We start from the raw sequence: 21,961 nt of genomic DNA on the forward strand, positions 1-21,961 counted from the left end.
ACTTCCGATGCCATAGTTCGGACTGAAGTGATGTGTCACAAGACATGACACCCAACGGACTTCCTCCAACCTGATATAATGAATCGACCCGAAACCCCAAGTGTGAAAGCTTCTTTAAAATTCTTTTTCCATACACGTACCTTGCCATCAATGAAGGTCACCTTGTAGCCTTTGTCTTCCATTGTCGAAACAGACACCAGGTTCTTTTTGAGATCAAGTACATATAGGACTTCTTGCAAATGAATTGTATTACCATGATTCAATTGAAGAGTGACATTCCCTATGCCTTTCACGGGATATTTTGCATTGTCCCCAAGAACAATTTCTAGGTTGGTCTCCTTCTCTATCAAATTAGAGAGAGCTTCTTTGTAACCAGTGAAGTTCCTTGAGGCACCACTATCAATAAGCCAATTTCCCAGCGAGTCCAGGGGAGCAGTAGAGAGGGCCACTGGTAGACAATATTCATCTTGCTTATTGTTAACAACGTTAGATTCATACCTAGAGTTTCCTGCCTTCTTGAAGGGTTGTCCTCCTCCTTGATTTCCGACATTTCTTTTACCTCTGCCATTGGACCTGCCATTCCTTTGATTGCCTTGAGAGTGATTTTGGTCATCGCCATGGTGTGAGTCCCTTTTATCAGGGCACTCCCTCGCATAGTGGCCCATTTTGTTGCAATTGTAACATCGTCCATTTCTTCCACCCTTCGGTCCAGACTTTCCTTTGGATTTAGCCCCAGAATTGTTTCTTCTTTTAGCATGAGAAGAAAAGGCAGAGGGATTGCCTTTAAGTGCGAGCATTTCTTGCTCTTCCATCCTTGTTTCTTCTTGAATATATCTAGCCATCAATTCCTCAAATCTTGGGATGACATTATTGTTGAGAAGAGTAGTCCTGAATATATACCATTTAGGTGGCAGTCCTCCAAGTGTTGTGATAGTCATTTCCCTGTCAGGAACTACTTCCCCAATAGATAGGAGATCATTCTTGATCTTGGTGATCCTTAAGAAATATGCTTGCATACTCTCACCTTTGCCCTTCTTAATTTCCTTCAGCTTATTTCTAAGGAACAAAACTTGATTTGCATCATTAACTTTAAATAAACTCGCCAGTCTATCATAGATTTCCTTGGAGGTGGTCAGCGCGGAAACATAGGCCACTAGGAGCTTGTCGATAGAGTCCTGGATGATCTTCTTTGCTTTGACTTCTCCCTTGGTCCACTTGTTTCTAGTAGCAGCGGATGCATTTGATGGAGGCGCAACAATATTGCCTCTTACATGGTCCAACACTTCCTGATCTTCTAAAGTCAAATCGAGAGACATCTTCCATCCGTGATAGTCAGACTTCTCACGGAGCTTGTCTTCGGCGGGGAAGAGTGTTGAGGACCCCATGAAGTTTTTAGGATAGCCTTGCCAACCTTTGGTGATTGCTCTTGCTCTTGCTCTTGTTTGGGCTTTGTCTTCACCTCACCTCTGATACCATGTTAAATTATGGTATGTTCTATGCTTAGAGTAGTTTACTTCTTTTCTTCTTATTAGCCATTGATTAGCAATTACATATACATTAAGTAAAGTGCAGATAAAACATTAAACGATTGGCAAAAAACAAGCCAAAACAAGAGACAAAATGTGGCGGCTAGCCAGTGACAAACCCCAATGTGGGGAAACCCTTTGATCAAATCTTCTTTTATCTTTAATAGTTCAGCAGAGAGAAATAGTACAAAATCAGAATTCTGTAATTTTATATCAGCAGCAGCAAACCCTAGATCAGCAAAGTCAAACTTAGTCAAATGAGATTGTTAAAATTGGCAACTAGGGCCAAACTCCATGTGGGTCATCTTACTTATGGCCGCTGATATTTTTCTTGGATCCCTCTCATCGAGAGGTGTAGGATTGATCTAAAGATCATCCGATTCCGATAAGTATTCATGGAGTTATGAATTTATGTGTTATAAGCTAATTCATCAAGGTCGGTCAGCAACCAAATAAACCCCACATGTGCTCAATGTTTTAGTATAAAAGGAGATGACTTGAGAGTCATTTCTCACACACACTTCTATCTTGATTTCTCTCCACTTGTCTTGGGTTTTAGTGGAAGAGAAATCTAGGAGTGGAAGCCCTAGACGTTGGAGGAAAAGAGGTTGTCCTAGACGCAGATAGAAGGCAGCCCTAGACGCAGATGGAAAGAAGCCCTAACGTTGTCCTAAAGAAGCCCTAACGCTGTCCTAAATAAGCCCTAGATGTTGTCCTAAGGAAGCCCTAGCCGCAGTCCTAAGGAAGCCCTAGCTGCAGTCCTAGAATACCCTAGACACAGTCATCTAAATGAGGTTTGTTCACACTAGGGTAGGCCGCATTTCATAAGGGAAATTCTGGGCTAGATTTGAGGATGGTTAGGGACTGTTGTGTGCCCTAACCAGTACCAAAAATTACAGCAGTAATGAAGTGACAAACAGCAGCATTTGTATGGTGGGTTGGCAGCAAAGGAAGATGGGACAGCAAGGTCACATGGTGCTGCAAACATAAATGGGACAGCAAGCAATCATAGGAGCAGCAGTGGCACAAGTGGGACAGCTGCTAACTAGTGCAGCAAAGCATAGGACAGCAGATAACTAGTGCAGCAAAGCATAGGACAGCAAGGTACATAGTGCTGTATAAATGCATGGGACAGCAAGGTACATAGTGTTGTATAAATGCATGGGACAGCAAGCTGCAAGATACATAGTGCTGTATAAATGCATGGAACATCAAGGTACATAATGCTGTATAAATGCATGGGACAGCAAGGTACATAATGCTGTATAAATGCATGGGACAGCAAGGTTGTTAATTTTCAGTATGTTCTATGCTTAGAGCAATTTATTTCAATTTTCACAGTTAACTCAATATCTCTTCCAGATTAGCAATCACATCAGCATTAAAGTAAACTGCAGATAGAACATAAACATAAATCACAGAAGACAAGCCAAGACAAGAGGACACAAGATGTGGCGCTAGCCAGGGAAAAACCCCAATGTGGGGAAACCCTTGATCAATTCTTCTTATATGTTCTTCAATAGTTCAACAGAGAGAGAGAGAGATAGTACATTTACAACAGAAGTCATCACTTTGACTTATCTAGATCAGAGCATAGATCATCTCCTAGGATGATGATACATGAGATCAGTTGAAGACATTCTACTTCAACTAATTCTTCAAGGCAACTCCTTCACCTATCATTATGCTGCATTTCGTCATCATGCTGCACCTCACCACGCTGCACCCATCATCACTATGTTGCATCTCATCATGCTTCATTAATCATGACTGTACCCATCACTGTACTGCATTATGTGCCATTGCTGCACCATGTTGCCATATTGACCTATGTGCTGGTTGCACCTTGCTTGCTTGTTGTCCCTTGCTTGCTTGTTGTCCCTAGCATGCTTGTTGTTGCATGCCAGTTGTACCAATACATACTTGCTACACTAAGTATCATGTTGTTGTCCCAATATTAGTTTGTTGTCCCTTGCTTGCTTGTTGTCCCTAGCATGCTTGTTGTCCTTAGCATGCTTGTTGTTGCATGCTAGTTGTCCCTTGCATGCTAGTTGTACCAATACATGCTTGCTACACTAAGTATCATGTTGTTGTCCCAATGTTAGTTTGTTGTCCCTTGCATGCTTGGTGTACTTGCTGCTAAGTACCATACAGTTGTCCCAATGTTAGTTAGTTGTCCCTTGCATGCTGCTCTCCTTCAGAGACAGATGCTCCGGCTGAAACCCCGGATAAACACTCCGCAACTCCTTAGCTCCAATCTACCCCACGAAAAACCCCAGCGTCAACCTCTAGGGACTGCGCCAGCCTTTTTTGCCCTCTGCATCAGCTATCTTGGCAGCTCCAGCAGCGCCTGGCAGTTTCAACTATTCCCGACAGTTCTGGCTTCTGCCCTCTACATCAACTTTCCCAGCAATTCCGGCTTCTACCCTCTGCGTCAGCTTTCCGGCAGTTCCGGCTCTGCCCTCTGCATCATCTTTCCCGGCTGTTCTGACAGTTCTGGACAGTTTCGGTTCTTCCGGGCAATTCCGTCTTCTGCCCTTTGCATCAGCTTTCCTCGTTGTTCCGACACTCCCTGGCAGTTCCGACTTCTACCCTCTACGTCAGCTTTCCGACAGTTCCGGCAGTTCTCAGCAGTTTCGGCTTCTGCCATCTGCATTAGCTTTCCTGGTTGTTCCAGCAGTTCCGGGTTTTTTCGAGGACGTTTAGTCCAAAAATAAGTGTGCCCTTTGTGTGGTTGTCTCATTTAATTTTTAGTACTTGATCTGTATAGTGGTGTAAGCTGCAGTGTATTTGCATTAATATTTTCCAAATATTTATGAAAATAACTTATTAAAATGAAGAACACAAGTAGGTAATGCAAATCAGTTTACTGCAGTAGGATTTCTAGTTTCTTAGATTCAGAAATTTTCACACATTCTTTGTTTGAGGCTTGTTGTAAACAAGAAAGAAGATTAGGTGTGGTATGTTATGGTTCTTTGATGTCATGATGAAATCGAATTTGAATATATGATGTGTTGTTGGCTAATTATCCAATTATAAGGATGTTATACACAATCTACTTCATATAGGGTTTCATGTTGCACATTATTATTTCGTAGTAATGTCATCATTGTGATGGTGCATCCTACATAAGGGCCGTCACTTATTCTTGCATAATCTAGAAGTATGTTTCATACTAATTGTATCACATCAATGCATATCTTAATTACATATTCTCCATTACATTCAAGCCTTCTTTCCCTCTAATCTTGACTCCAATGCTTAATGGCTATACATTGGTTTTGATAGTCCACCATCATTTTATTACTTTTAATCTAGAAGTATCTTCATTCTACAAATATGATTTTTATAGCAAGGTTTGCAAGGACATATATGTAGTTTTACTAGGGAATCCCACCTTGTACTACAAAACTGCTGACATAAAGTGAAGAGGACGACCATCGAGCTGATAGTGGGTGTTGTCCTCAAGTTTCCCTAGGGTTTGTGCTTGGTGATTGGACTTATCTTTTGAGCAGATCTTAGAGGTAACATAACGCAAAGACATATGTCTAGGTTTACATTTTGAGTACCCCTATTTTGTAACAACCCTCATATTAGGGTTTGATTTCGGATTGCCAATACTAATACATTTGTTAGAAGGGCTTGTTAAGGATAATGGACAATTTTTTGTGACTCATTAAGATTATTTAGGGAACATAATTTTTGGTCTCTTCTTCATTACAACTTAGAAAAAAGGTTTTAGCATGTAATTCAATCAACTATCTACTTAAACAAAACTTTAGAGTTAGGACAAGTAGTCCCAAGAAATAAGACAAATTTTAAACTTGAGAAGTCAAGCTTTCTCAATTCAACCCTCAATCATACAAAATGGGTTAAGGAAACACTTTTTATATACAATGTTGTCTTTGCACAATCCCTCTTCTAAGGAAACACAACAAACTTGGATATATTATTAGCCATTATTTTGCACCAACTGTCTACATGCCTTGATAAGCTGACGAGAATAAAAGGCGTGCAGCCCAAGCAGATAAACGAAGAATTACTGGTCCACTGAAACCCCAATGGGTAACCAACATTGGGCCAACCTAATGCATATGAAAAAAGAATAACACCTTGATCAGATGCTTTACTATTTTAAATAATGAATATTAAAGAATTTTGTTGTGGCTCAAAGCCTCAATGATCACGTACCTGTGTTAATTGGGGTATGCTCTTTTGAAGATTTGGAAGTTTCAATTTTGCACGCACTCTTGAAAAGCTCACCTGTAAACAGAAAATGCATAATCCAGCTCAAGAGGTGAATCTAACATAATATAAATAAAATATATAATAGAAAACATAGCAGATATTCGAAGAATTTTCTTTCAATACATTTAACTACTGTTTCATGTACTAAACAAAAATTGCATAGAATTAGTGTGATATTTTTATCATTGTCTGTGTTAATATATTTGATGTTCATTTAAAGTATAAACGTGATTCTTCATATGATCTTTCCTAATTAAATAACACATGGATTGCAAAAATTATAGCCTCTTCAGAATATCAACTATAAATACTCATTGTGCATTTTGGTATATTTGAAAATTCCTTTTTTGGAGCACTTGGTCCTTTGAAGAAACGTTCTCCATTTACCTATAATTGTTTTGGCTTCATAGAAAGTGCACTTAATATAGGATCCTCTTAATCTTGGAGAAGATCATCTATGTTAAAATGATTGTTGTATTGTACTAGTAACAATGGCATTACATGAAAATGCTAGATCACAAATAAATTGTAATGTCCCTTTTCAAATGATCATTTCTGGAGACTGATTCAATAGCCTATCTGATTCTGGTAGGCTGTAGGGGGGAAAAGGGATCAATTAATTGTTTGAATATCACTCGGGTGAAAAGAACAACATATAGAAGTGACAGTGAATAATTAAAATAAAAGTGACAAAGGAGAAAAATAAACTTTTATAAAGTCACTTTAAATTATTGAGCAGGAAAAAGGGAAAAAATATGACCCATGGTATTTTGATCACCCATAGTATTCTAATGATAAAAAGTTATAGAAGGAGAATTGGAGCTCACTTTTGGCCATGTGTTGGTTATTCTTCTACATTCTTTTTGGTGGGCTCTTGAAGCTCTAAATAAAGGGTATGAAACACTCGTGCGTAATCAGTTTTGGTGGTGACACTAATCCACCCTAGCTGGTTAAGATTGGTTTCAGTCGTAAGATTATCTACCCTAGAGGATCCAGAGGAAGAACCACCCAGGTTCTTCATATGGATTTCACATGAAGAAGACAGTTGATTTGCCGAAGGTCGTGGAGCTTGGGATAGAGACGATTTATCCAGTGCAATAGTTCAGAGATTATTTTGGGTAGATTGTATTCGTCTATGAAGGTTGAATTAATTGTGGACAGCTGAATATTTTGTGGGGGGGAAATCAACTGAAGGAGCCAAGTTAATCTCGTTGTATCTTGGAGGCCATTCTCTTCGTTCCAACAGCCAAATTGCGACAGTGCCAAAGCCATTTCCAAGTTCTAGTAATTAATAAATTTTGTATGTAAATTTTGATGGGTATTAATAAAATATCGGATGGTGGAGCGAAATAGCTCATTAATTGACAGAACAGAAATATTTATATATATTTTATTAATGACTGAATGATGATTGTTACATAAAAGGGCCCTTGGCTTATATACTGCCTCGGGTGCCTCTTGGTTAAAGGGCATGATCTTCTGATCATGCCCTTTTCTCTAATTAATCTATAATTACAAAATTATTATTTTTTTACATAACATTGCCTTCCTCTCGAAAAGATGCTTTGTCCTCAATGCATACATAACGACGGATGTTGTTACCGAAATGCTTTTGTCTCCCAGGAAGCTTCTTTCCACTTAGTCAGGTATTCTTTGATTACTCGTGATCGCAACTTTTTTTCCGTGGTGGAGATGATACCTTCTGGTTCTAAAATGATCATCCCTTCGTCATCTAAAGTCAGAAGTGTTGTCTATGCTGATTGGTGTTTACCAAGTGCATTTTTAAGGCAAGATATATGGAAAGCGTTGTGAACATGACTTTTATCAGGAAGGCTTAAGTTGTATGCTACTTGGCTGATCTTTTTGTTAATTTGGTATGGTCCATAGAATTTTGGTGCCAATTTGTTTTTTCCCTTTTGTTTTAAGGATAACTGCTTGTAAGGCTGAAGTTTAACAAATACCCATTCTCCAACTTCAAATTCTCTCTCTGTTTTGTTTTGGTCAGCCTGCTGCTTCATACAATTTCTTGCAATATTTAGATTTTCCTTTAGTGCTTAGACGACCTTTTGGGTTTCTTCTAATTGATCTTTAACTGCTAGAAGTTTTGTCTCGATAATGGCAAGGTCCTTCCATTTAGGAGGTTCATAACCATACAGAGCTTGAAATGGAGTCATTTTCACTAAAGTGTGGTAAGTGGAATTGTACCACCATTCGGCGAGATGTAACCATTGAGCCCACTTATTTTGTTTGTTTGTTGCATAACAACATAGGTAGGCTTCTAAACATTTATTGAAAACTTCTGTTTGACCATCTATTTGAGGATGGTATGTTGAACTCATGTTGAGGTAGGTTCCTATATGTTTGAAAAATTCCTTCCAAAAATTACCTTTGAATTTGGTGTCTCTATCGCTAACAATGACCTTGGGAAACCCATGTAATTTGTAGACATTCTTGCAAAATATCTCGGTGATTTGTTTTGTTGAGTCTGATTTCCTCATTCCAATGAAGTGTGCATACTTGGTGAGTCTATCGACTACTACGAGAATTTTGTCCTTGCCATCAGACACAGGTAATCCTTCGATAAAGTCCATTGATATTTCCTCCCACTTCTGATTTGGAATATTTAAGGGATGGAGCAGTTCAAGGGTCATAATGTTCTCATTTTTATTTCTCTGGCATTTATCGCATTCTGCTACATATTTTTGAATATCATTATTCATTCCCTTCCAGAAAAATGATTGGCGTGCATTATAGTAGGTTTTAAAGAAACCTACATGTTCGGCTGACAATGAATCATGGGACTCTTTGAGAACTTTGGCTTTAAATTTAGAATTTGGACTTAGGTAAATTCTCCCCTTGTACCACAGAATATCGTTTTTCCATTCAAATTTTGAATTTTGAGGAGGGTTATTGATTATAGCACTTGTTTCTGGATCTTTTGCATACTCACTTCGAATTTCATTAAGCCATTTTGGGACAGCAACTGAAATTGCAAGTAATGATGATTCTTCATCTTTCCTAGACAGAGCATCTGCTACTACGTTGTCTTTCCCTTTCTTATGTAATATATCCATGTCGAAGGCAACAATTTTTTCGATCCATTTTTGTTGTTCTATAGAGAGTGTTTTCTGCTGGAGGAGGTGTTGAAGACTATTATGGTCTGTTTGTATTAAAGATAGAGTTCCCAATAGATGTTGTCTCCACTTAGCTGAGGCATGCATAATGGCGAGCATTTCCTTATTGTATGTAGACTTGAGATATTCTCACTTGTTGAGCTTCCTGCTTTCAAACGCTATTGGATGACCATCCTGCATCAATACTGCTCCTATGCCAAGACTTGAAGCGTCACATTCAATTACAAAACGCTTTGAAAAATCTGGAGATTTTAATACAAGTGCCTTGGACATGATTTCCTTTAAGTCTTCAAAACAATTTTTTTCCATATCATCCCATTGAAAGGAGTTCTTTTTCAACAATTTTTTAGGGTGCAGATACATGAGCATAATTTCGAATAAACCTTCGATAGTATCCAGTCAACCCTAAGAATCCTCTTAATTTGGAGATGTTAATTGGTCTGAGCCATTCTTTTATCGCTTTGATCTTATTAGGATCTACTTTTACTCCTTCCTTGGATATTATGTGTCTGAGGTACTCTACCTCTTCTTTTCCAAAGGTGCACTTGGACATCTTTGCATAGAACTGATATTCTTCTAATAAAGTGAGAACTTGCTCCAGGTGGTGTACATGCTCTTTCCATGTTTTACTATAAATTATAATATCGTCAAAGAACACTAACACAAACTTCCTTAGATATGGACGAAATACCTCATTCATGGTGGCTTGGAAGGTTGTTGGAGCATTAGTTAATCTGAAGGGCATTACCTTAAATTCATAATGACCTTCATGTGTTTGAAAAGCAGTCTTTGCTATGTCCTCTAGCCTTATTCTGATTTGGTAGTATCCCAATCTCAAGTCCAATTTTGAAAAATATTGGGCTCCATGAAGTTCATCTAGCATTTCATCTATAAAGGGGATCATAAAATTATTCTTAATCATTACCTTGTTCAGTCCTCGATAATCTACACAGTCTAAAGGACCCATCCTTCTTTCAGACTAAAACCACTGGAGCAACGTATGGGCTTCTACTTTTTGTGATGATTCCACACTTTAAAAGATCTTGGACTAATCTTTCGATTTCAGTTTTTTGGTGGTGTGGATATCTATATGGCTTGATGTTGATAGGGTTTGACCCTGATTTGACTTTGATTATGTGCTTGATTTCTCTTTCAAGAGGCATCTTCATAGGAAGATCTTGGAACACCTTTTTGTGTTTTTGAATCAATTTTTGAACTTCAGGTGGTAGTTCTTGAACTTCAGGTGTTTCTTCACTAACCAATCTTGAAGCCAGCATCTCCATTTGATGACATTGCACTACATACATTGGTGCTCCCTTCCGGATCAGCTTCATCATCTGGTATGACAATACAATTTGATTCTGAGGGGGTTGGAACCCATATAACTTGTATTTCTACCCCTCCCATCTAAACTTTATAAATTGTTTTTGATGGTTGACAGAGTAAGTGCCTAGGGTTTGTAGCCATTGGATACCTAGGACCACATCCAATCCTCCTAATGGTACAGTATAGAATGGAGATTCTAGATTGTAGTCTTGAATCTGTAATTTGACTTTATGGCATTTCCCTACTTTTTCAATTTTCTTTCTGTCAGCTACCATCACTTTCATGTTGGGCATGGGATATGCGAAAATGTTGAGCCTTTTCGCCATATTTGAGTCCAAAAAGTTGTGGGTGTTGTTAGTATCTATTAGAACCATTACATTGCTCTTTTTGATATGTCCTTTTAACTTTAATGTCTGGGGCTGAGATATACTTGTCATGGCCGATAATGACACTTGCGGAATATTCTTGTTATCTGATTCTGGAGAAAATTGTGGAGAACCTTCTACATATGATTCTTCATTGTCTGAATCATTGATTGCTTCACATGTATACAAGTTCTTGGTCTCTTTTCCCTTAGCACATTTATGATTTTCTGATCGTGCCCTTTTGCCTAATTAATCGATAATTACAAAAATATTAATTTTTTACATAACAGTTGAAGCATTTGGTTCCTATATGAGTAAATTTATCGTGTTAGAGCTAATCAGCGTTGCTATCCTAATTTGATTGTGTGCCAAGCGTTTGAATAACTATTTGTTGGCTAAGTGCTTGTCGAAATACCTGAAAGAAAAATTGGAAAATTTATAAGTTAAACCAATGGTACTGGTAAATGGGATATTACATAAATACTCCGTTTTTCCTAAAGGTTCCTTGGAATAATTCTATATTTGGGGATATTAATCAAAAGAATTCACGAAAAATAGGAATTATATCCCTCGCAATAAAGCATCAAGGCACACACTAATTATTCATGAGTGTTGCACATAATGACAAATGACTAAGTGGGTTGTTCAATAAATTACACTAGTGGCCTTTTATTGTTCATCAAACTACCCGAGAAAATGATTTGGAGCATGCCTAATGTCACTAATACCATTCATTACTACAAACACAATCAGTATAGACCTCCCACTCCGTTAAGAAAAATCAAGAACCTAATAAATGTGAGCTGGTGTTTGTGCTTCAAGTCTCTCCAACAAAAACACCATATATATATATATAGAGAGAGAGAGAGAGAGAGAGAGAGAGAGATTATCAAAAATTCTTGCACTTGTACTTCAAAGTCCAAATAGTAGGTGCAAACCTAAACGTTGTTAACTTTTGGGGTTACTTCAAAATTGTTTACACCATGCTTAGGGTGCTTGATGAAATTTGGGGCACATGGTGTATGTTCATTCCCTAGATGATCCAACGTGTATTTGCACATGAGAGATAGTCCTTGATGGATTTGCACAGCTGAGATAGCTTGCTCAATGGATGCTTGACCTCAAATCATTTCTACAATCTTGCATTTGAGCTTCAAAGTTCAAAGAATAAATGAAATCCTAAAGGTTGTTAACTTCCAGGGTTACTCTGAAAGTGTTTACACCATAATTGGAGTGCTCCACGAAATATGTAACACATGGTGTATGTTCAGCCCCTGGATGGTCCAACATGGATTGGAACATGATAGATAGCCCTTGATGGATTTGTGTAGTTGAGCTTACTAATTGGATGCTTGATCCCAAATAGTTCCCAGAATAGTGTTCTTCCCTTGGGCATCGTTTCCTCAAAATCTAGCAAGTCTTATGAGGGGAGCTCACACGACAAAAGCTAGACCAAGTGACAACACTACGAGGTGTAGCCCACTGTCATCATAGCCATTACCTCCTGCTCTTTATTGGATTTGCACCACAAGGGAGGCTTCCGTTAGTTTTTTTATGGTTGGGTAGCATAGGGCAGGTGTTCTAGTCTCGACTTTGGTCAGAGTGGCTTAGAAACACTAGAGCTCTAGAACCCAGAAACGTTTCCGAAGAAAACACCTATAGATGGCTCAATTAAGTTAATTAGTCAATAATTAAATATTTCCTAAATCTAACTTAGGAAAAGTGATTATTAACAAGAATTCATTGGAAAAGGTGAGATTTCTCTAGAAACTCACATGAATCAAGTCAGAAATGATCTTAGCCATTGATGAGGTTTTAATTATGGTTGTTGGTGAGCCAACGAGAGATTATAAGAGGAGGTCGATGAGGTTGGAGCTAACACACCAGAGTAGAGAGTTTCCTTGGCAAATTGAGCTACCCGGTTGCAGAAGTCGAGCAGCGAGAAGAGTTCGAGCCAGAAGGAAGCAGAGGTGAGAGGGAGATTAGTATCAGGATTCCGAAGGATATTTCCAATGTCCAAAGAGTCAATTAAAGGAGGTTGAAGTTATCCAAAGGAGGCTACGCAGGGGCTTGTGCAGAGCCTCAAAGAGGTCGTTCAATTCACCCAGAGAGGAAATCGATTCAATTGTTGGAGGCTAGGATTTTCACCAGGACGCCAATTGAATCATTTCCAGAGGCAACAACAAGCAAGAAGTCATCATCAGAGGCAGAATCTGGGAACTGCGAGTTTGGCCAGCACAGGGACCTGATCAAGTGTTTTCCGGAGCCAGTTTTGTGGCTCATTTTGTTGCAGGATTCCTTTTGGAGGAAGGGAAAATTCCCTCAATAATTTTGCCAATATTTCTGTCAGAGAGGATTGTCATTTTGGCATCCATTTTATTGTACTCATATTTGTTGCTGAAGAAATAATAATAAAACCATCATCTGTTGCACCAGTTTTCCTGCATTGGGTTTTTCTGGGAACAATTGTCCAAAAATAATGGTGTCAAATTTATTGTGTGTGTGCTCTATATTTCTCAATTCCAGCATTTTATTTTCCTCGGCATTTTATTTGTAAAGAATTGTAGTGTGATTTATTCGCTGTTTGTCGTAGCAAATAAACTGCATAATTAATCAATTAGAAGAATAAATTTCCAATTGTTATGTTTCAAGCAAAATTTCACATCGTATCAAAGGGAGTTTCACAGAACAGAGATGAAAAGGGAGAAATTCACAGTTCAGAGGGAGAAGTATCACAATTTCTCCAGATTTGCGTAGAGCCAGCCAGGCAATTCGAACTGCTAGGCAGATTGGTCAATTTTCCAGTGCATGTGGCAAGAAAGTTTGCAGAGCCTAGTAGCAGTTCCAGCAAGTAATAGTGAATCCAGGAAGCAGTTCCAGTGAAACAAATCAGAAAATTTGCAATTCAGATTTGTGTGCAGTTGATTAGCAACAATTTTTTTTAGTAGTAGCAGAATCAGCGCCGGGTGGAAGAGAAATTGCACACGCTGAGGGATTTTTCTCAGAGGGTGTCCACTTCCAGTCTTGAAAGAAATTTGAAATTTCCAGTTGCAAAGGAAAAACCAGCAAGCAAGGTTGCGCATTCCAAAAAGGAGTGTGAATTGCAGAGCAGGTAGTCGAGCAGGAGAGGAGGATATTCCTATTTATTTTACCCAGTTGTGAGTGTTGCAGAAAATGGCCTTAGTAGGACTTCGAGATTAAGATAGGCTAGATGGAGCCTCAAATTATTGTATCTGGAAAGCCAGGATGTCTTTCCTGCTAGATGAGCATGGTCTGAGGACATACGCAGAGAGAGTAGTAGTTGTACCGAAAAACCCGCAGCAACTAGAGAACTACAATAAGGAGATGGAGCCTCAAATTATTGTATCTGGAAAGCCAGGATGTCTTTCCTACTAGATGAGCATGGCCTGAGGACATACGTAGAGAGAGTAGTAGTTGTACCGAAAAACCCGCAGCAACTAGAGAACTACAATAAGTAGATGGCCAAGGCAAAGAAGTTGATCCTTGATGGAGTTCGAGATCATGTAGTCTCACACATAGCAATCAAGAATACGACCAAAGAGATGTGGGATGCTCTCATAACGTTATATCGGAATCCTTTCGAGAATTGGAAGATGTATCTGTAGGAGAAGTTGAGGACCAAAAAGATGCAGAAGGGTGAAGGGGTTACTCCTTATCTCACTAGACTTCAGAATATCCGAGATGAGCTCGTAACAGTTGGAGCAACACCTCAAGAGGGTGAACTGGTGCGTATAACCATTAATGGATTTTCACTGGAATGGGCAACTTTCATCCAAGGTATTACTGGACGAGATCAAATGCCTAGTTGGGATCGATTATGGGTTGCTTTCACACAGCAAGAAATGAGGCTTTCTCTAGTTGAGGGCAACATTAGCGACAACAGTACCAAAGGATCAAAGAGTATGAAGGAGGAGGAGAATGTAGCCCTTCCATCAAAGGGAAAGGCAAAGGAACGTCCCAGTAAGGAACAAGGCTCACAGGGAGGAGAAAAGAAGAAAAAGGACCTGTCGAAGATTAAGTGCTTCAAGTGTGGTGAATTTGGTCCCTACAGTAGTTAGTGTCCTCAGAGGAAGAAGGAAAAGAGGGAGAAGTTGTAATATCCCCAATTTTGTGAGCATGGGAATTTTGCCCAATTTTGGTAATATTAATTAAAATGGAAAACTAATATTTTGGAGAAAGATGGCAAGTATTATTTTATTGCAGATTGGCGACAAATTATTCTTTTACTAAAATGGTGGAGAAAGTAACTAAGTGGAAAATGGCCCCCACTAATAAAATAATATTAAAAGAAGTTTAGAAAGATGGAGAGAAAATATAAAAGGAAGGACTCATTTTGTGGATCATCTTTTTGCTATTACACTTCATATTTCATCTTCTCTTGGAGTTGTTTAGCACAAGGGCTAGAGTGCTATTTAGCACCAGGAATTCCACCCTCATTTCGGAGAACTTCGAGTGTCTCCCTAGTGAGGCAATTTGGGGAGCTCAATTCAGAGCTTCCATTGGACATCATTGCAGGAGTTTATTCAATAGTGCGTTTTTCTTGGGCGTAGAGGTATTTTGTGGAGCACATTGTGGGAGCAAGCGTGGGTTAGAGGCTCCGAGATTTTGCAGGGAATTTTCTTATTGTTAGACCGAAGTTTGGACAACAATTTGCCGAGCTGGATTGGAGGCTATTACCTAGGTCGATTTTTCTATCTTTTGGCAAGGGCACAAAAGCTATTGACCAAGTGTTGCGCAAGGGTTTAGAGAAGTGGAGTCAGGAGAGATAAGGGTTGGAGATAGGAGGTATTTCTCAATGGAGAATTTAGCCGGAGTTGGGAGAAATTTCTCATGGTAGATTTGGGCATAATTCAGTACTATCAAAACTGAGGGGCATTTTCAAGCAAGATTGGGCAATTCACACTTCTTGGGGGTCACCAAGCGTCGGTGGATTTAGCCCAAACCCTTTTTGGGTTTTTGTGGGTTTATTGAGAAGAGTCCCCAGCTAATTTTACAGAATTTTTCGAGTGATATTCACGCCTGAAATCCTCATTCTTATAGCAGGGAATATTGTTGATTAGCAAGTAAATTTGCATCACTTTGTGGGTTCAGTTTTGGCTTGGAGTTGGGCCAAACCATTTCTGGGTATTTTTGGGTATGAGAAGTGGAGCATGTTGCTGCAATTTCAGGGTGATTCGGCCATTCTTCAGAGCAGAATCTTCAGTCCCATTCTAGCAGTAGCAACACTAATTTCCTAGGTAGTGTGCTGTACCAGTTTGGGCCAGTGTTTCCTCTAAATTAGAGTTGTCTCACCTGGGTTTTGGATAGCTTGCAGTACCAAGCCTAGATTCCATTTTCCTCACTCATCGTACTCATCATTCTCAAGATTAATAAAATGGCTTAGTTGTTCTGCTTTATTTTCCGAGTATTTTGATATGCATGTGCGGTATTTGTTCATGGTTGTTGTTCCTTGTACATGTTTCTGTTATTTGTTGTAAATTTTCAATTTGGAATATTACAGAAGCAGGAGCAGGCAACACCTTCAACAGAGATAGACAATTTATATTCCAGGTTAGAGGATGAATTCGCTTTGTATGCAGTTATACCTCCAGGAGAGAGGTGGGACGATATCGAGTTGTAGTTCTCAGAGTTGCAGAGGTTCGGGCAGGACCCATCGAGGTGAGCATCGAACAAGTGTTTCCTCATGGATCATTACTCTTGCTATAGGGGCCCACAATATTCAGTAGAAGATGGATCAGTGTCAGATGGTGCAGCCAGTTCTTGAGGGACAGTTGCAGCACTAGTTGCAGTCAAATTGTTGAGGAGTACAGTGCAATTGCAGTGCATACAGACTCAGTGGACAATGTCAAGACTGGTAGCAGTCAGTGACTCAAAAGACAGTTGCAATCCATAGATATAGTCGATTCAAACTTGAGGTTCTCAATTGTAGTAGCAGCAACAACATGAGAACAATTGCAACGCAGAGCAGAGTTGGCAGCAATACAAGGTGTACAGTGCAGTGTCAGCAGCAGCGCAGATGCAGGATGGTTCAGCTCAGAGTAGCAGATGAATTAGAGTTGTGCAACAGTTGGTGGGCAATGGAATATGGTCACAGCTTTTAGACATCAACAACATGTATGGGAGGATATTATGAGATTGTCTAGAGCAACTTCCTCGCTAAGAGGGAGTGTTAGTTTTTTGATGGTTGGGTAGCATCGGACAGATGTTTTAGTCTCGAATTTTGTTAGAGAGGCTTAGAAACACTAGAGCTCCAGAACCTAGAAAATGTTTCAAGAGAAAACACCTATAGATGGCTCAATTAAGTTAATTGTCAATAATAAAATATTTCCTAAGTCTAACATAGGAAAATTGATTAATTAATAGGAATTAAATGAGAAAGGTGAGATTTATCTAGAAACTCACATGGATCAACTCAAAAATGATCTTAGTCATTGATGAGGTTTTAATCATGGTCTTTGCTGAGCCAACGAGAGATTATAAGACGAGTTCAATGGGGTCCGCGCAAAACACACTAGAGTAGTGAGCTACCCAGTTGTAGAAGTCGATCAGGGAGAAGAGTTTGAGCTAGAAGGAAGCAAAGGTGAGAGGGAGATCAATAGCAGGATTCCAAAGGAGATTTCCTGTGCCTCAAGAGTCAGCTGAAGTAGGTCGAAGTTGTCCATAGGAAGCTGTGCAAGGGCTTGCACAGAGCCTCAAAGAGGCAATTCGGTTCGGCCAAAGAGAAAATCGATTCAATTGTTAGAGGCCAGAATTTTCACCAAGAGGCCAAGCGAATCATTTCAAGAGGTAGCAACAGGCAATATGTAATCATCAAAGGCAGATTCGGAGTAGTGTGAATTTGGCCTGCGAAGAGGCAGCGCAAAGGCCTGCGCAAGGGTTTCCTGGAGCCAGTTATGTGGCTCGTTTTGTTGTAGGATTGCTTGTGGAGGAAGGGAAAATTCCCTCAATAATTTTGCAATATTTCTCTCAGAGAGGACTATCTGTTTGGCATCCATTTTGCTGAAGAACTAATAATAAAACCCTCATCTGTTGCACCAGTTTTTCCACATTGGGTTTTTCCGAGGACAATTGTCCAAAAATAACAATGTCAAATTTATTGTGTGCAGTCTATATTTCTCGGTTCCAACATTTTACTTTCCACAACGTTTTATTTGTGAAGAATTGTAGTGTGATTTATTCGTTGTTTGTTGTAGAAAAGAAATTGCATAATTAATCAATTAGAAGAAAACAAATTTAGTTGTTGCATTTCAAGGGAAATTTCACGGCTTCCCTATGCTAGGTCACTTAAAAGATATATCAAGTCCAAAGGTTAGAGGTGACAACGATAGTAAAAGGCAAGATACTCTTACTTATGAATAGGGCATGGAGGGTTGCCCACTTTTGTTGTATATGTCCTTCCCTACTCAATAATTTAGGGCTGATGTAATCTACTCCCTTGACTTCCTTCCGTTGTCCTTCAAGGATCAGTTATGATCTTACACAAAACTTCACCCTTCTTATAGTTGCCAAAGTCCTTCTTGTCAACTGATCTAAGGCCACTAAGACCATCCACTTGTTGCCCTTCTTAAAACCTTAGCATGACCTTCAATCTATCCTCCACTAGGACTCCAATCCTCCACCTCTCCTCCTTGAAGACATTTGGTTTTGCTCTCCAAAACCTTCAAATCTGAGCTATCTGAGGTACACACTTACCTAGGGCATCATGTTCCTACATAAAAAACAAATCTCACACACCTACATCCCTCATCTTCATGCGTTGCTCCTGTAGAAGAATGCGACAAGCCATGGAAGGCCTATACAGCTACTCAGCCTCCCAAGAACTAAACTTTTTGTCCACCTGCAATCACGCTGCTCCTGTAGAAGAATGCGACAAGCCATGGAAGGCCTATACAGCTACTCAGCCTCCCAAGAACTAAACTTTTCGTCCACCTGCAATCACAAAACTTTTCGACCTGCTACAGTGAGAGATTTTACTCCTTTTTATGCCCAAAATTGCTCCAAATAACTCGGCCCTGGACTCCTAAAATTCGCTGCCTCTACCTACATTACAACAACCTATAACAAGTCCAAAAACCAACCCAAACAAAACCGTTCTTCTCTCCTTATAGGTTGTGGCTACCTCAAGGTACTTGGCCTTCTTGTTTCAATCTTCCTTGAGGATCGAATGGCTTGATTCATCAGGAATGAGGCTCCTCCTCACTCCTATACATATGTTTCTCTAGGGAAAACAACCAGCGATTCCAAGAGGGTCCTTCAACTAAGGCCGACTTGACTTTCTAGTCTTTTTGCCCACACAAAACATCCAAAAATTAATATCTTCACTTTGACAAGGGACCTCATGGTGCTTGAAGTTGCCCCTTGCTCCTTTAAGGGTGTTATTTCATCTCTATGTGCCAAGCCATCAATTCTCCTTATGGTTTTGACCCCACACCTCTGGGTACAAAACCCCAAGCTTGGGTTCTTAGCCCACAAGTGACCTTATGATGCCAATTCTTCCACAACCTTCTAGCCTAGCGTTTGGAGTACCTCCCAAGCTACAAATCTCAACACAACCTCTTAACGAGGGAGGTACTTTCAATGCTGGGAAGTCTCCATCATCATCACCAACGACACTAACCCATCTGGCATCCATCATTGCAGCATATTTTGTAGAATGAACCATGCTATCTCAGTAGTGCCTCCACCTCAATTGATCTAAACCTGAAGGCCTCAACACTTCCATAGGGTTTCTCCCTCTGAAGCTAGACTCCCTCTGAGTCTACACGATCTCCACTAGCTTAACCTGCTATTGATGTCGTGTTCTAGAAGGTCAATCTAAGTTGCGGTCGAACACGGACCATCACCTCACTGCAACCAAATCTTGCAAGCACTCATCCTCCCGGATCAAACACAACTCGTGCACATCCCTCCAATCTCAAATATGCAACATCACGATCTAATGAAGAAACTAGCCTGCCAACATGCAGTCCATCACATGAAGCAATCTCGATCATACCAATCTCATCCATACCAAAGCAATCCTCGAGTTGTCCCAACAATCCATGGCAAATCATAGGAAGTCCATGATCAACAATTTTTCCTACAACAAACTTTTGTTCACCAGGCTCACCACCAATTCACCAGAACTCCCAGCCAATCTCACTACCAAACCAATCAAGACCACACCTCCATGTCTTCATTGAACCCTCTACTCCATGATCTAGACGATCTCAGCTCCCTCTAAGTTCCTTTTGTGCATACTCTGATTCACCGGCCCTTCAAAGTAGCTTTGATACCATGTTGTCAATCCACGATATTGGAATCTAGGTTAGGGTCATAGAATTGCTAGCACTAAAAATCAAAATACCACAACAAACTACTTTGCACAGCAGAACAAGATACAACACTAAATCAACATGTGCACAATATAGACAACTTTTTACAATTTTTACAATAACCCAACTTCATTATATTAACAAATTGTAATACAAGGGAAAAGGGCAACGCGGGGAGAAGCTAAATGCATGGTACCAATTTGCAGTGCACCATGGGGAGATTGTTCCTCCCAACTTTCGATGGTTCGTCCAAGAGCTCAACGAAAGCATGGATTGAGAAGTTGGATGTCTACTTCCAGCTCAATCAGATGACGAAAGGAGAGGCAATTAAAATTGCCACATTGCATTTAGAAGGGGAAGCCCACGACTGGTGGTTCCATGGGCTAACCATGATGGGGTATGCTGGAGTGACAGCCTACGAGGATTTCACTAGGATGGTGTTGGAGCGCTTTGAGAGGAGAGATTCGGAGGAGCATTTTGGGGAGCTAACAAGGCTCAAGAAAACGGGGTGCGTTGAGACTTGCATCTCAGAGTTTTTGAGGTTGTCAGTGATGGTGCCTGATCTATCAGAGGCCAAGAGGGTCTTCATGTTTGTAGAGGGGCTACCAGAGCCATTGAGGGGTTTGGTGAGGTCCAACAGGCCCACCACCTTGCAAGACGCAGTAGGGAGAGCTCGAGATTTGCAGGATGCTCTACCTAAGGCTAGAGCACCGTTACCTCCTAGACAAGGCTTCCAGCAGAGGGGAAGAGACACCAGGGCTCCACCACCGAGAGCCAACCAGGGACATGGGCAGTTGGATGAGGAGACCCAAAGAGACCTCCGGAGGAGGAAGCTATGTTTCACCTGTTAGGAACCATGGGCATCGGGCCACAGATGCACAGCAGGCAAGGCCCATTACATTGAGGTCTTCTCTGACAGTGACCTGGAGGATGATGTAGAGTTGGAGGTGGGTGGAGATGACAGTGTGGCATGTGTGGAGAGGGGACCACCACCATCACCACCACCAAGGGGATCTCCCTTCGCACCAGCAGGAGGGGTCCTTGCATCTCTACGTGGGGTACCCAAGTTTTTGACCTTGAGGATCAGGGGCAGCATGTCTCAGTTTTGGTGGACAGTGGGGCTACCCACAATTTCATTGATGCACAGATGGTTCAGAGCAGGGGCATCACAACCGAGGAGTTGTAGGGGTTTCTGATTCTTGTGCCGGTAGATAGAACCATGCAATGCACACGCTATGTTCCCGCCTTGACAGTGACCATGGGGACCCATTCAGTGACATACCACTTTTTCGTAGTGGATGTGCCAGACACTAATGTGGTGATGGGTGTCCAGTGGCTCTATTCACTTGGTTGAGTCACTACCGATTGGAGGAAGCTAGAGATGGAATTCACAGGGTTGGATGGCAAATTGGTTTTGCGGCGGGGTATGCACTCTTACCCTGCACATATTGTTTCGGCCCACAGGATGGAGGCTAATTTGAGGTATGGTGACATTGAGTAGGCCGTGGAGTTGAGGATTTCTGAGGCTAAGGGTTAGCCCAAGCCACCACACCCAGACATACAAGGTATTTTGGATAGGTACTCAGTGTTGTTTGGAAACATACTGCCCAGGAAACCACCTAGTTGCGGTTTTAAGTATACTATTGAGTTGGAGTCGGGGTTACAGGCCGTGATTACTACCCCGTACAAACATCCCAAGGCATACAGAAAGAGATTGAGCGTCATTCATGAGTTGTTGGCACTTGGGCACATTAGGCCTAGCTCCAGTCCTTTTGCTTCATCAGTTGTCCTAGTGAAGAAGAATGATGGGACCTTACACATGTGCATCGACTACCGGGCCCTCAACAACAAGACCCTGAAGAACCATTACCCTATCCCATGCATAGATGAGCTGATGGATGAACTGAGGGGGCTAAGTTCTTCTCCAAGATTGACTTGCATTCGGGGTACCACCAAATCAGGGTCAGGGATCAAGACGTCCCAAAGATAGCTTTCAGGTGCCACTATGAGCACTTGAGTTTTTGGTT

At 40.6% G+C, this 21,961-nt stretch overlaps 1 protein-coding gene across 7 annotated transcripts in view; it reads right to left on the minus strand.

The window, feature by feature from the left end:
• LOC149141775 (uncharacterized) overlaps positions 1 to 21,961 on the minus strand; it is a 451,055-nt gene that overhangs the window by 191,134 nt on the left and 237,960 nt on the right. For all 7 annotated transcript variants that reach the window (XM_089448792.1, XM_089448790.1, XM_089448791.1 and 4 more), the window contains 2 exons: positions 5,718 to 5,789; positions 5,512 to 5,611 (listed from right to left, as the gene is read on the minus strand). In XM_089448792.1, the coding sequence (XP_089304918.1) occupies positions 5,512 to 5,611; positions 5,718 to 5,789 (172 nt within the window). The remainder of the gene's footprint in view (positions 1 to 5,511; positions 5,612 to 5,717; positions 5,790 to 21,961) is intronic.

This window comes from Pinus tabuliformis, chromosome X, assembly GCF_031772625.1.
Source record: "Pinus tabuliformis cultivar Carrire ecotype Pingquan chromosome X, CPIR1, whole genome shotgun sequence".
NCBI classification, from domain to species: Eukaryota; Viridiplantae; Streptophyta; class Pinopsida; order Pinales; family Pinaceae; genus Pinus; species Pinus tabuliformis.